Source organism: Sesamum indicum, linkage group LG3, assembly GCF_000512975.1.
Source record: "Sesamum indicum cultivar Zhongzhi No. 13 linkage group LG3, S_indicum_v1.0, whole genome shotgun sequence".
In the NCBI taxonomy this organism is placed as follows: domain Eukaryota; kingdom Viridiplantae; phylum Streptophyta; class Magnoliopsida; order Lamiales; family Pedaliaceae; genus Sesamum; species Sesamum indicum.
In genome coordinates this window covers 2,576,182-2,593,218 of record NC_026147.1, presented here as the reverse complement: position 1 = coordinate 2,593,218, position 17,037 = coordinate 2,576,182, and the positions used below count along the sequence as shown (strand labels likewise).

General features: G+C 33.7%; 1 protein-coding gene across 1 annotated transcript; it reads left to right on the top strand.

Moving 5' to 3' along the window:
- Positions 10,254-14,862, top strand: LOC105157092 (uncharacterized endoplasmic reticulum membrane protein C16E8.02). The gene is made up of 4 exons (XM_011073388.2): positions 10,254-10,841; positions 14,172-14,234; positions 14,317-14,388; positions 14,471-14,862. The coding sequence occupies exons 1-4, from the start codon at positions 10,503-10,505 to the stop codon at positions 14,585-14,587; spliced, it is 591 nt and encodes a 196-aa protein (XP_011071690.1). The 5' UTR covers positions 10,254-10,502; the 3' UTR covers positions 14,588-14,862.

Here is a 17,037-nt window from a genome sequence, read left to right as displayed (position 1 = left end):
TGTATTAATTATTTCATATTAATAAAGAAAAACTTCTATTTATGCACAAAGAATTCAAATTCTCACTTTGTTAAATAATAGGAAAAAATTGCAAGCAATCCCGTTGTGGTATCATAAATGAGCAAATTATCTTTTTATAGAAAAAATAGTAATATACTTTCCGATGCTTTTAAAAATACATCAATTTAGCACTCTGTATTTTTCAAAATGAAGTAATTTTGTTCCATATAAAGGAGATAAATTGCTTTATTTTAAAAAAATACAGAGAGTAATTATCATTATAATTTATTCATTTTATAATATCATAAAGAGGTAAGTCCCATTAAATCCTAATCTGAAAAGATGATAACAAAATTTAATGATAAACTTTTATGTGTCAGAAAAGCAATTTCAATTCAATAAAAGGGGATAAATGGATTGGAAAGAAAAATATTAAAAAAATTGAGTGATAATTCTTCATATTATTAGTAACATTTAACAAATTAATCACCTTTTTAACTTCGTACCATATTATAAAAAATGAGTAATAAAGATTATCAATGTGAATACAGTTACAATTTTCAAACTCAATTTTGTAACTTGAAATGATTTATTTAAAATTTTGATTACTCATTCACCCAAAATTATTACTAAGAAATCGAATAAACCTAATTAATTTATTCTTAACATAGATTGCACTAATTTTTAAAATAATTTTGTATATACTTATTATATGAAATTCACTTAATTTATTTATTAAAATTTGTTCTAAAAATCAATACTAAATAATTTTTTCCAACGAAAATCTAGTGCTAGCTAGATAAAGTTGGCGTTAGTAATAAATTTCAAATATTGATAGTAGATATGATTGATGATTATCATGCTCAAATTTTAAAATAACCAAAATTAAGTTTATAATTTATAGATTTATAGCACTATAAGAAAACAGGATATCACAGACCGAGAATTCTATCTCTGAAACTAAAATTTTCAGCATTGAAAATAAATAGCAATAGAAAATCTGTTGCCGCACTCTGTGGCTGGAAGTCCGATGGCTAAATATTGGAGATGAAAGTGTTCCGTCGCTAATTTGGAAACGAAAAATTTTCATCTCTTATTTTGTGGTTGACAACAATAAGTTTTTACAATAATCCGTCTCTATTTTCGTAGATAATCCGTCTGTGATTCCGTTGATAAAGAAAAATACTTTTTGTCTCTAATCCGTCTAACAAATTTTATTTGTTACTTCCATCTCTAGTCCCATCTGTAGATACTCACAAATTTCCGGTCTCTGATTCAGTCTCTAAACTCCAAAACTTTCCATCTCTAATATTTTTTTTTTTTTTTTTCTGGTTTGGCATATTTTTGAATATTTGTATTCAAATTAACATCCTGATCATTATGCCATGCAATTACACTCAATCAATATCAAAATCTGTATTTTCCAAACCAATAGCAACAAACAATTACAAAAAAGATACTCATATACAACTAACAATAATATAATCGATGGTATTTTACCATCCAAACCCAACTAAATAATATCAATGTATGAACTCTGCAGGCCAACAACGACCGACATTAAATCATTATACCATCCATATACAACCAAATTACATGAATGTATGAACTTCCAAACCAACGACCAACAATAGCACAAATAAGTCACAATACAATAAAAAACAACACAGACTAAGTCATAAACAACCAACAGCAGAAGAAACTAATGATTTTTCCTAGAGTGTTGTTGCTCCTGTTGTCCAGATCCACTAGTAAATTGATGGTTTGTGTATCCCACATCTTGAAGCAATTGCCGAACTAATTCTTCTAGGTCTGTCTCTCTTTTTCAAGCTTCTTCAAGAGCAGTCTAAGGCAATTTTCTATTTTTTTCTTCTCTTGAAAATTCTTCTTCCATCTGAACTAGCATTAGAACACATATCCTCTATTGCTTTTGTTAACTCATTAAACTTCTCCTCAAATGCTCTAAGAGTGGAATTGACTAAACTTACACTTCTAGATAACAAGTAATCCCCGAATCCATAAAAGCGTCCTCTAGAAGGACCTCCAGTTACATCATACGAAGTTGAGAGATCAAATTAATGAAGACTGGGAAGAAACATCAATACAACCCATTTACCAGGTATTCTTCTTATGCAAACACATTAGATATAAAGGAACATTTATGTCATAAAAATCTAATAAAATTTCTCAATGTATATACCAATATATTTAAATACCATTGACAAATGATACTTTCACTAATTCTTTTGGATTTGGTATATCTTGAAATAGAACACTCATTTGTTCTTATGCATAGAGCATTGTACTATAATATGATTTACTCTAAACCATGAAGTTGCAAGCAAAATTCAGGCTTTTAAAAGCTGTGCAAGGAGTAAAACCCAAGAGATCAAACTCAAATCAGTAAGCTACAGGGTTATCTCATGAAATTGTTCTGAACATTGAATTACCAAGAAATTTTGAGAATGACAAACAACAACCAAAGAAAAGAATGCGGAGAAACAGAAAAGAATCCATAAAACAACAGAATTTAATTATACATAAATCGCTGAAATATTTATAAAACTAATCAAATCCGAAGTGTTAATTGCCTAAAAATGACATGTTTTTGTATTGTTCAAAGCCCAATCTTGGGTCCATCTGGCTACCAGCCAGAACTTCGTTTAGAATCATGATTGTTCTTGGGATTAAAGGTAATTTTAGTCTCCTCACTTTAGGCAATTCTCATTTTAGTTCTGTAACTTACTAGGGTTCCATTTTAATCTTCTATAACTTAAAAAAGCTCAATTTTGGTACACATTTGGTTGGAAATTTACCTCAATCACCGAAAAAAGTCACATGGTCTTCAATTGACTTTTTAAATTGGGGGTATCGTTTTTGTTGGTTTAAAAAGCTCACATGATGACGACGTGGCGATGATGTGGCAACAACGTGAAAATAAAAACGTGTACCAAAATTGAGCTTTTTTAAGTTATAGAGGACTAAAATGGAACCCTAGAAAGTTATAGGACTAAAATGAGAACTGCCTGAAGTTAGGGAACTAAAATTGCCTTTAATCCATTAGGCCATGTGACTTTTTAAGCCAATAAAAATAAAACAGTAATATCAGAGACGAGAAAGGCGGCTAATAATAACAGTAATATCGACTTGAAAGAAAATAGGAGGGATTTGAGAACCGTTACCACCACCAGAAGCCGGATTTCAGAGACGAGGCTCTGATACCACTGTAGGGTTGAAATCCCTATGTGATATCTCTTTCACAATAATTCCTAGCCAACTATTAAAGGTGTAAATGGAGTACGAAACTCCTTATAGTTACAGGCCAAGAATAAAAGAATAATACAGAAAAAATATAATCAAAAGATATAACAAATATATGATTTGAGAAATAGGCTTAGATCCAACAAATATTGCACCAAGCACGATCACAGAGACGTCGAAGACCACATATCTCACCCACGGTTACTCCACTAACAAACGTTACCAACAGATCACTGAGATCAGTCACAAAGACCCGAAATACCGTTCACTCAGAACTTTTAGGGAGAAGAATGAGGTAGTATATATTTTGTATTTTTCGGTGAAAGAAGACTGCTATTTAAAAGGGAGAGAAATCGTTCATATAGGAGAAAGTTAGGTGGCTTTCCAAAAGCCATTAGATTGGCTTTGGAAAGCCACCCTGTTTATCGAATGTGAAAACGAAAAGGAGGATCAAAGAGATCCATGGCAGATTATAGAGACGAGGGAGTTGCAGCGGCGCAAATGTGAGAAGAAAAGAGTGAGGAGAGAAAATGAGGCTGCTAAGGGTAGGCACAAAGATTAAATAGGTGGGTTAGTGGGCCGGGTTTCGGGTATGGGCCGAGTTTGGTTTGAGTGGGCCTTACCAGGTGGGTGATCTCAGTGGGCTCTGTCTCGTGGGCCTCTATGGTCATTGGGCCATATATCTCAACACTTCTATTAGTACTTGTGCACTTTTTCATTTATGGTGGATCCCTTGGCCTGTCGAGGTAACTGCCTAACCTTTCATGTTGTATTGTACTGATGTACTACTATTTATTTAATGAAATTTACATTTATCGAAAAAAAATAGTGATGAGCAACTAGCTAACATATCTACAAAACTTTTAAGACCAAAAGATAAAACAGAGAACATAGAGAGTATGGAGAAAGAGAGAGAATGAATTAGAGAGACGAGGAGAAGCTAGTGTGTATTGTGTGTGAGGCTAGCATTTTTTGTCAGTATATATATGACCTAGTCATACATATGTAAGGAGTGGTAACCTGTTAGGCCCCTAAACATAAAAAAAACCTAACCCTAACACCCCATGCACGAATTTTCACCTCAAGAAATCTGCCAACTCACTCCCAAAAATATCCTCGTTGACCTAACCAATGCCTTAGGCTTGTATGTAATGTAATGGTCTTTAATTAAATCTAATTTAATTATAAGTCCAATATTACATTCCCCATCTTTTAATCTAATTAAAATATCCAAGCCCAACCTCTCTCTTTCAATTTATAAATTAGACCAAGCCCAATCAAAATAATTGGCTAACTTAAAATTCTAACTAATCCAATTAATTAAATTTGAAATCATCTATCCAATGGATTCGTCTAAATAAATGATCCAATTATTTATTCTCTCCAAAGATTGTTTAATCCAATTAAATTAGTTTGACTATTTTGGAATTAATTTCAAACTAATTTCATCTCATTATAGTGGTACGGTGTGACTCTTTAGGTTCACCTCAAATAGACTTGGGGTATGTGACCAACACAATTAATTAAATTTAATTTAATTAATTATTTTCAATTATTCTATAATCGAAAATAGTCCAATACTATGGGTGGCTGTCTAGCAATAGTCCATGGCACTAGAAACTAAGTGAATAGCGGCGTGAACAATTAGGCTCCAAATCCATACAAGTAAGGTCTTGCTATCAACTGTCTCCCAGTATTAATCTAGTGCATGAAATTGGGCATCAGTTCCCATCCTTGACTAGGCAACTATGGTTAAAACTCGAGATATGTTTACTTTATTGATTCGATCTAGGAAACCTATCCCTGATCGATCATCTAAACCATCTCAGAGCACATAAGAGAACTCATTGTCACATACTAACAGGAACAAATCCTCTCTTGGAATCCACCGTCCTTGCTACATACTCCAACTGTACTGGATAAGACTTATGATGATCATGCTTCACGGCACAGTCACTGCTCTTAATATCTAAGACACAGTCTTCGTATGCCATGATTCTTCAAGTTCACGGACTAATCTCATACTATGAAAATTGAGATTCCAGTCATACCGGCCGATAGTACGAGATTAGTCCTCGGACTTGAGGAATTATAGCAGTCACATGCATACGAAGGTTGTGTCTTGGATATGACGATTCTCGTGAGTCAATTCAGTCAGTTGACTACCTCTAACGTACTAAAACTGCACAGATGACTTATGTCTCCTATCGACGAAACTTGGTTGCAGTGCTTAGTGCAAGTCTCTATTGGACCCTTGATGCCCTATCTCGAGGTTCTCGACATGGAACGTTTCAAACCGACCCTCAGAAGTTGGTCTCATAGCTATCAAACCTATGCGCAGTCCAATTCCATGGGTTTAACCTTTCGGCCTGTGCGCATTTCGTTCAATATCAGGGTAAGTACAACGAAAGACACTGTTAATTTGATGAATTCTTATCGTATTCATCAACTCAATATTATATAGAGATTGACGGATGACAAATGGTCAATCCAATTGGCTTTTGGTCACCATTCCAACACAAGCATTACACACAATGCAATAAACAAACAAATAAATAAATAAAAAGAAAGAAATCAATTCCAAAATATGTTATATGTGATCAAGATTGACCTTGAAGAAACATATGTTCAAATCCACTAGGACTTCATAGAACTATCACTATATGAAAAAAAAAAATCCACAGTAGAGTTATGGTGTATATTAGTGTAAGTGCTAACTTTATCGTATTTATAAATTAAACATAAGAAAATTGTCAGAAATAAAATATATGATTTCAAATAAATTGAAATTAATACAATCTCTATTCTATCCCCTGATTCTTCTCTTAAAAGTAGTATTTGTAAACCTTGATAACTTTAAAGAAAAAATTTTCTTGCTAATCTCTTTAAATTTGGATTTGAATTTCTATAATGTTAATTTGAAGGCTCACGCCAGTAACCCAAAACTAAATGCTATAATCTTGACTTTGATTTGAGTATTTGGAAATGGACGTGCCACTTATATCTTGTTGCGAGCTTATTTGAATATTAATTCTAGGGTTTAGCACCTGTAATTTCTAATTAAATTCTATAATTTGTTAATTGCGATCCTTCGACAAAAGACTCCATCTCCGGCTTGAGCGCTATGAATATTTTTGAACTCTGAAAACTTCGTAGAGAGAATTGTGCAACTTTGAAATCGGATGGTGTTTTTCGTCGCAGTGTGAAAGAAATAGAAGTGTGATGTACTTGAACTCCTTTTGTATTATCTCTTTATAATTTAATTTAAAGAGATAAATATATAAAATATTTGAAATTATATAATTGGTTAATTTGGCATTATTTCTTAAATATTTATATTTTCTAAAGGGATAAATATCAAATATTTATTTTGTTCCGGTTGAAGCAAACATGCAGATGCTCCACATGGCACATCTAATTGGCTTGAATCTTTCACTGCAAAATATGATTTGATTAGCCAAGATAATTCAATTTTGTCACTAGTCAACCATCAATTTGATAACGAAATATATATTAAAATATCAATTAACTTAACTATTTATATTTAGAATTAATTAGTAAGTTTCAAATATAATTAGAAAAATATTATACTTGATAATTAATACATTGTTTTTCACTTGTCATTATTTAATTGGGTGAAAATTAATTCATCTAAAAGTGCCCCCTCGAGCCTCATTCACAAATGGATTAAGTCTCTTCATTTCGGGTATATTGATAAGGTAGCTTTCAACAAGTCATGAAATATCCTAGAGACATGGGAATCGAGTATTGGATACTTGTTTGCTTGCATTTCTTTCAAAGTTAGTTTTGTTTGTGTTTTCTCATAAAAAGCATTATGCTTTGGGTCAATGATATATGTTGTCTGTTTCCGTGCTGTTGAGTTCGAAGAGTGCTACATTTATGGCTACCGATTCCTTGCCGATGCTTTTTAAAAGGGTTTCCCCCTTTTTTTACTTCTGGTTTTTCCTTGGTTCAGTGAAGCTCCTAAATAGGTTGCCCCTCAATTTCACTCACTATCATACTCGAGTACATAATATTATCTACTCAAGTGGCTAATTCTTGGAATGATTTAGGTAGGATTCCTTGGAGAATATAGCGGAGGCCCCAGTACATCCCTTGAATGCACATCTCAATGGCAGATCTTCAAATAATCATATTTGCTATTAACACTCAAATTCTTCCAACTATTGATATAATCAATGACTGATTCTTCTTTACGTTGGCGAGAACTCGTAAGCTCAATCATTCTGACAGTCCCCGAGTCCTATAAAAATGATTGAGGAATTCTTACTCTAATTGCTCACATCCATCGATTGAGTCAGCCTTCAAGTTAGTATACCAATCAAATGCATTTCCCTTTAGTGATCGAACAAACTACTTGACTAGATGACCGCCACATGCTCCAGCATTGTTGCACGTTTTCAACAAAGTGACCACATTCTGCTTATGATTGTCTTTCCTATCAAATTGCTGGAACTTTATTGGTTAATAGCCTACAGGCAGCGTCAAGCTATCAATCCTTTGGGGTGTAAGGCTTGGAATAAGTAAGGGATGACTTAGAACTCACTTCGATCTTACTTCTGATGGTTCCTTCAAATGATTTCTTTCAGTTGGTCCAAGGGAATCAATCGATCAAATAAACCTTGAAACTCTTTCACATACTTGTCTTTCTGAATGTAATGTTGTATTGTGGATACCTTTACTTCATCATGTGCCTCAACTTGTTTCTCCATGATATGACTCATGTCACATTATCTGTCTTGTTGATCAACCTAGCAACATGGGTAGGCTTCTATAATTGTAGCATTCATCACCATAATAGAAGCCACATTTATTATGGAGGAGCTCGACACAAAGCGAGGAGGAGACAAAGGAGATTTACTTTTATCATCTTCACTGGCATGGCTAGGTAGAATTAAGTCCTTCTGGGCAAACATAATGAAATGAGTCATCTGGAAAGTTTATTTAAGTTTTTTCGACATGCTCCTCGTAGTAACACCAATATTCTTGGTACTAGAGCTCGAAGATTTCGATGCGGCGACTTTGGAGTTCACCGACTTTACAGCTTTTTCTTGAATATCCATTTAACCGCTTTACATCTTGATGAAGGGAAAAGATGAAGGGTAGAGTGTCCCATTCGGCATGACAAAATTTGTGAGTACTAATTTTATCGTGTTTGTAAGAAAATTGCCACCAATAAAATATATAGATTCAGATAAATTGGAATGAGTACAATTTCTATTCTATCCCCTGATTTTTCTCTTTAAAGTAGTATTTATAAAACTTGACAAATTAAAAAGGGAAATCTTCTTGTTGATCTCGTTTGGATTTGGATTTGAAATTCTATAGCATTAATTAAAGGGCTCATGCCAGTAATCCTGAGTTAAACGCTATAGCCTTGACTTTGAATTTGAGTATATGGAAATGAACGTGCTACTTGGATCTTCTCAAGAACTTATTTGAATAGTTATAACGTTAATTCGAGGGCATAGCACCTGTAATCCTGAATTAAATGTTATAGTTTGTTACGCACCCTCGACAAATTGATCTTCGCATTGAGCGCTTTGAATATTTTTGAACTCGAGGAACTTTATAGAGAGAATTATTTGGCCTTCTTCTCTTGCTTCGCTCTTCATTGTCTATGTCTGTGTGTATCTTGAATGAGTTTCAAAGATCCCTTTATGTAGGTGCGGAAGAGGTAGACTGTGATGTACTTAAACTTCTTTTGTATTATCTCTTTAAAATATTCAGAATGACACAATTGATTAATTTGACATTATTTTTTAAATATTTATATTTTCTGAAAGTATGAATATCAAATTATTTGTCATGATTTGATTGGAGCATATATGCAGTTGCTCCACGTGACGCCGTTTGATTGACTTGAATATTTTACCACGAGACATGATTTGATTGATTGAGATATTCAATTTTGCCACTTATCACACATTGATTTGATGATTAAATATATATTAAAATAAGGAAAATTCGAATCAAAGTGAGAATAATGATGAAATATGATGATAAAGTGATATTTTTCGTATGGAGTGCAAAATATAAGCTTAGAGTAACCTAAAAACGAAAAAGAGTTGAGAGAATAAGTGAGAATTGGGTTCAACAATATTAAATTTTTTCTATCAGGGTAACTACCACGAGGCATTGGGTTGAACTCCCTTAATCAATAGGCAGCTAAGCAGGAGAGTTGGGTAGTTAACAATGTGAGTTAGGCTGCTCTTAGCCAGAAGCTAACACAACTTTATTCGATGTTAGGGTAAGGGAAGGAGAAGCCCCCAACTCCTAAGCTCAGAAGATTTGTGTACATATAGTATATAAATATTTGGGATTCAAAGAAAATGCTACACATTAATTCATATTTTTCAATTGTTCAAGTAATCGTGAGGCGTACTTTAGTCCGCGAAATTGAAACTCTATAGTTTAGTTTGGATTCCACTAACATGTGAGTGTTGGTCTACTTTCATAATACTTATTAAATATTTAGAAATATTTAATATTAATAATTAAAATTCACGATTTAATTGTAATGTATTCACTCAAGAAAAGGAAAAAAAAAAGAGCATACAATTCTCTATCATAGTTTTGTAAATGCACATGCAAGTTTTATGTTTGCTTTTTTTTTTTTTTCTTACTCTAGCACGAGCACATGCATACATTTAAAGTCCAAACACGATATCTTATATGATTAAAATTAAATTACTTTGCTAAGATTTTAAAAAGTAAGTGAAAAATCTTAGTTATATTTATGTATTATTTAAAATGATATGATTTTTGTGAAATATTTTTAGTTTATAGAATTAAAATTTTATTGAAAAATTAATAATAACAATAAAGTCAGCCCAAAAGAAAGTGCAAAGATTTAATTGGCAGTCATTGCCATTGGTCTACCTACATCAACTGTAACTAATTACTTCCCCGGAGGCCCACACCAACCAAAGCCTGAAAGAAGGCGTAGGTTAGGGAGGAGCACCACCAGGGCGCATTTTAACAAGTTCGCACGCATAGGCATCATCAGTTGAACAAGAAGTCACAGCGTAACGCCACGGTAAACCAAGGACTTTCCCGCATCCTTCACCAAAATTCTGCCTGCAGTTTTTGCCACTTCCAATGTGCAACCCCTACCCTAGTTAGTCTTCTAAACCCAGTATAAAAGGGGAAAGATTCAATCTTGGCATCCAAATTCCAGAAAAACCACCAAGGAAGAGTTCAAGAAGAAGAAAAGAGAGATGGGAATGTTTGATTTGGAAGAACAGTTTGCTTTCTATGGAGCTTATCACAGCAACCCTGTAAACATATTGTTCCACATGATGTTCGTATGGCCAATTGCCTTCACAGCTTTGCTTCTTTTATATTTCACGCCGCCGCTGTTCGGGGCCTCCCCGATTGAGTTGTGGGATCAGAGTTTCTTGGTCTTGAATTATGGGTTCTTGTTCACTGTGATTTATGCCTTGTATTACGTGAGTCTGGATAGGAAAGCTGGTTCTTTGGCTGCTCTGTTGTTCTTTATGTGCTGGGTTGGGAGCAGCGCTCTTGGCCATCGCCTTGGCTTTTCTTTGGGTTGGAAGGTAATTTTATGGGTTTTCATGTTTTGTGATTGGTATATGTTTGTGTTTTTGTTTCTATGAATCATTGTTGTTGTTTTCAGTGTTTTTGTTGGGATTTATGTGTGATGGGTGTTTCTCTTTTGGCCTTTTTCTTACTTTCTTGAGTGATGACAGCGGGCTGTAGATGAAAATCTCATACAAGGACATAAATTTGATTTTATTACTGGCACTTACTTTGCATTTGGACAATAGTTTTTAGCTTCTTTTAGTTTTCTTGTGAACTGGACATGTGAACTCTGTGTTATTGGATTGTTGAGTTGCTCGAATTTCTTGCGTTCTTGCATTTCCGATCTTTAATTGTTGTAATTTCTGCTAGAATTGTAGAATATTATGCCAATAATCTCCAGCTGAGACTTCCATGTTTTAAGCTCCCTAAGCGTTGTAGGTGGCATAATAATATGAGATATCCCTGGTAATTTCTGGAGTGTCCTTTTCTGTAAGCCCAGGTACTTAAATGAAAGAGAAGGCTCTCTTTTAGATTTTCCTGAAGTTCATCCCGTTCAAACAACAACACTTTGTTACCGACTGCATAAGTCAAATATGGTATTGATACCTACGTCCAACGTTATTTCCAGTTGCATCGGCTACTGGATTAACATGCCTCCCACCGTCTCAAATTTTCGTCGGGGAAAATAGAGCTTATCCAGTTATTTGTATGTGCTTCGATAAGCAGACGTACAGCTGTAGGGCGGAACAAATAGGACTTATGATCTTTGATGTCTGTTATCCACAAAGTATTATCCTCACCTATTTCTTGCTGCACCTTTGCCTATACTTAGTTTAATAACTTGTACTCCAATGATAAAAGATTTATGCCATTACATCATGTTAACCATTGGTAACAAAAGGTAGTTCTTGTTAGGAGTGCCTTGTCTCTCTCATGGTCATAACATGGTCCTTATCTTTAGTGAGTGCACAGTCTTAAGACCACTTTACACTGTAAAGGCTTTTCCTAAAAGATGATACTCGCAGTTTTACTGATCCAGGGTCATCTTATAGAGTTTGTCTACGAGACCAGTATCCATCATCAATGAGGTTAAATCATTTCCTGATTTTGGTCCATTCGTTTCACAATAATGATCACTGCAGTTGGGTTTCCTTCAATAGAGAGTGCTAAGGAAATTAAATGTACACTACGCAAAAAACTTGTGTGTGCCCAGACGATAGTTCCAGGTAGTTGTTTCTCTGAATCACATTACTGCTTTTACGGACTCTATTCCCTTCAAAAGGAGAAGAAAAGTGAGTGGCAGGAGCAGGAGTTAGCAGCTTCAATGTTACGATCTTAATTAATTTTCTTGCTTTACTGTGATGTCCTAAAATGTCTTTCATCATTTTCATTGTTTTAGAACTTCACAGATCCAGAATTTTTATCTTTAGCAGCTCCACTTTAATCTCCTTGTTAGAATACCGCAATTACATATAATTACTACAGTTGTCAAGTTCGTTCTCACTCTGGCTATTCTACCCGGTGCTAAGTTATTTCTGTTGATTCTCTGATCCTTTATCTCATTTGGAATAGGGTTTGTTCAGATCTCCAAGGTCCGCCAACCTTAGTAATTGAAATTTGTGTGTCAAAGAAGTGTGCATCAAACAACCTATCATTTTGAGAATGTACTAGAGTACGTAATTCTATTTTCTCGTACAGATCTCGTTTTGCTCTTTAAAGAACTCAAAATTATACTATTGGTTTTGGCTATAGATTTTTTGGTATATTAAAACTCCAAGATGTTCCTTCGGATGTTTAAGGCTATCACATGGTTATGCTTGCTTAATACTTATTCTTGTATAAGCATGGTGTTTGTATTTTAATGGAAAAGCGAAGAATAGAATGCAATACCTTTATTAACTGGATTTCAATTACTTTACTGGAGATCAAGGCATCCGCAAGGAATGCTTAGGCATAGCTCTTCTTCATGTGTTCTTTCCTTCTCCAACACATCCATCACCTCTCTCCTCTCTGTTATGGATAACCCAACAAGGTTGGGATTTTATATTGCTTTGATTTCATTTTGCTTTCTCCTATATTTTTTCCTTATCAAATCTTCGACAGAGAATTTCTTTTGTGAGATATGTACCATCTGGCTCAAGCCAGCCACCATCCTTCCTTCTCCGTTTGGTCCTCAGCTGCTGCCTCAACTTTTATTTCTTTCAGTATAATTACTATAAGTAGTTGAATCACTTTGCACAGTGGGATGGTACCTACGCATAACTCATCCTTTAGTCAAGTTTTTAATATTTCCTGTGATGGAAGATCGGCCTTCATCCAAGTCTCAAGTGGGCATCAAGAAGTGAAAACATGATTCCTGAATTTGAGATGGAAAAATTCTGCATTTCTGGGCCATTTTGATCAGAAAGCATCTTTAGTCCATTTGATCTTAGGAAGTACCATGAAGTGGTGTTTATGGTACTCAATCTTGTGTTTGTGATATTAACGCTGAGATGAACTTTATTTCGTAAACTTGGATCACAAAAGAAAAAACAATAGAAATGGGAAATAAAACCTTTTCTGATTTTCATAGGAAAAATACATAGAATGTTATCAGGGAAACGAATTATCTTCATCGTGGGAGTTTGATTCAGTCTGCAGTTACTTCTGTGGTATTTCCTAAACTATGGAAGAATCCTGGACGGTAAATGATGACCAGGAAACTCTGTTTGTTCATTGCTTGCCCAAGATAAAAACAAATATGAAATCCTATTGATACTCAATCACATTAGTGCTTTACGTACATAAAGTTATGTTTTCTTCAAATTCATCTCTGGAGTAGTGTAATTTCCTGATTGAGGAAATGCCGTTCTCTGCACTTCGTTAGTTCCTATAAAAAGTGAAAGCATACAAACATAATCCAAAGAAGCAATAAGTCACATGGAAGCTTATAGAATATCATAGTTATGCTTTTCTACTCGAGTGTACTTATCATTCCCTCCAGTATATTAACTTGTTTTGCAGTCTAAACTCTGAACGTTCTTACTATCGAAGACAATATATAAGAAAAAGTCATGTGGCTTTTGGCCACACTCCAACAGTTTCTGCTTTTTCTTGCCTAGCAAAAATATGTTTTGCTTCCTCGTGTAAGCATTAGATGGAGTGAAGATAAATACATTCATTGCATCCTTGTTAACTCAGCTCCATTCATATGAGTTATCAAAAATTCATAGATGGTTTGTTTCTTTATTCGAATGACTTGAAACAGTTTCGAGCTTCCCTTTATGCTAACACGGTAAGAAGGTCTGAACAACATTCAATATGATCAACTTGCATTTGTTGCTGATTATTACTCACTTTACCAGGTTGCTCTGGCATCTCAGTTACTATGCTGGACTGGGCAGTTCATAGGCCACGGTGTTTTCGAGGTAACTATTCAGATCAAATGTCGTTTCCCTCGACTCCTACATTTCTCTTTTTTTTTTTTCATGTACTTTATCACTTTTGTAGAAACGGGCGCCTGCTCTTTTGGACAACCTTGCTCAAGCATTCCTTATGGCACCGTACTTCGTACTGCTCGAGGTATATCGACCATTATATTCACTACTTTGTATGGACTGTTGAGATACGGTAATGACTAAACTTTGCTGGTGGTTGCTTACAGCTTCTTCAGTCTGCCTTCGGGTACGAGCCGTACCCTGGGTTTCATGCTAGCGTAAAAGCGAAAATCGATGCTGAAATCAAAGCTTGGAAAGACAAGAAACAGAAGAAAAATTCTTAGACTCGTTCACAAGCATCCTACCCAACCGTTGCCACCTTGGTTTTCCTCGGTGTGTTACATGCACAGATGAGGATATATATGTATGTATTTATGTATGTATGTATACATATGCTTATATTTCCTCGGATACTATACTTACAATAAATAACGTAATAAATCAGACTACATGGTTCGTCTGGTCTTGTCAAAGTTTCTCGTACCATGAGTTCATTTGTGTCATCGCCATGCATTGTCCCAGCTTCTGATATTAAGTCCTCTGTGACTAAGGTTCTTAACTTCGTTCTTTCTAACTGCTCTTTGCCCATTTCATCGGTTATACATAAATCCCATAAATTTTTATTACATGTCGACTGTGAAATACCCTTTTTTTAAATTCTTTTTAATATAATTCATCGTATCATATCCATATAACAACATAATGTAGGTTGGGTTGTTCATGTAATTTAATTGTGCGGTTTAATATTTGGGATAATTACACTTTTCTCTCTTGAAATTTTTGGTATAATTATGCTTAAATTCTCTATGGTATAAAAAATTATATCTAATATCCCTGAGTTTTATTTTCGTCTAATAAACAAGTCCCTCCTTAATTAAGATCTATTGAATTTGTTGATATTATTAACAAAAACAATGAATGGAAGTCCATATTTACCCTTGTTGTACTTATTATTGACGTATTGCAAATCAAATAAATTTTTTTTTGACTAAACAATCCTTATAACAGTGAAGATATACATACCTTCTGACATGTATTAACATGTGAAGATATATAAGAATAATTTGGTTATAAAAATATTTATTTGACCTGCAATAATTTAGTAATAAGTCAATTGGGTTAAACTTAGATTATTTTTTATATTTTTGTTAATATTATCAAATTTCGATTAACGGGGAATTTATTTACTAGACAGAAGTAAATCTTGAGAGTATTAAATAGAATCTTTCAAACTATAAAAGATTTATATGTAATCATACTAAATTTTAGAGACGAGAGTGTAATTATGTGTTAATATTTTTCACAGTTGATGCATACAGGAATCTTATGTTATGACAAGCAAGTCAGTTGATAAGGTTGAGTAGATCAGTTCATATCATGACATTCTTGGACAATCCCGGAAGCCATAACGGTCCATAGATCATCAATCTTTAGAGTAAAAGCCAAAAAAAACGATGGCCTATATATTGCAATGACAAAAAATGTTTGTTTTGATCTCATCTATGCTATAAGGTATTATTTATGTTGAAACTCAACTCCAACCCATTATTGCACCAATAAACCAATATTTTCCGGATTGATAGATTTTTGTTTTTGTTTTTATTTTTTTTTTAAAAGTAAAAGCGATCGACTATTATTTTTGAATAAATTGATTATATATCAATATTAAATATATATATTTAACAATTACCGATAATTGTTATAATATAATATAATAATAATTAATATTAGATAACTATATCTAATTAATACTCATCATTAAAATAGATCAATATCTCAATACGTTGGTGGGGTTCGAATTCATAACTCTGTGGTCATAGGGCCTTAACTTTGTCAATTGAACTTGATCTTATTGGCCGGATTGATAGATTTGAAAGTTGGCATTTCAAACCTCTAATAACATTGAATCATTCAACTCTCATGTTGAACTGTATTTTGTGAAATACTAGACTGCATCTGGATTGATGGATTTGAATTTGACGAAAAATTCGGAGAAAGAATTTTTAAAATAACTCCATATTAAAAGAATTTAGAATTCAACAATATTTTAACAAATTATAGTGCAGGCCAATGAGGTCTGGCTCGATTAACGAAACTGAGGCCCCATGATTTGAAAGTCATAGTTTTGGTCCGCACCAACGTGTGGGATAATATTTTACTTTAACAGTAGTTGTCGTTCTACTTCGATGGTAGTTGTTGATTAAATACAGTTATCTGATATTGATGATTCGTATATGATTGTTATAATTGTCGGTTATCGCCAGATATAAATATTTTCAAATATAGTTTTAATGAATTTCAAATTCTTTCGATATGGAGTTATATGAAATCGTTTTCTTAAATTCTTTCTCGAGTCCAAATTCTTCCATCCAAACAAACATAACCCTGAAACATATATATATTTATAGAATGTTCTGGAAAGCATAGAAAAATGGAAGAAATTCTTGCACCATGTACTTATTAATGTATAGTTTATGATCACTATCATTTTCATGTGAGTGGCAGCATAGAATTATACAGTCAACTTCAAATTTTCTATGGCTGTAGCAGTTGATGAATCAACTAATAACTAATACTGCATTTCTGCTTTTTTTAAAATTAAACCCTAGACAATGATATGATCATCAAGAATTTAATTAAATTATGTCATCTCTGCACGGAGAAGATCTGATTCCGTGTGATATTTTATATATTTATATATATATATATATGTATGTATATTTTGTGTGTGGAG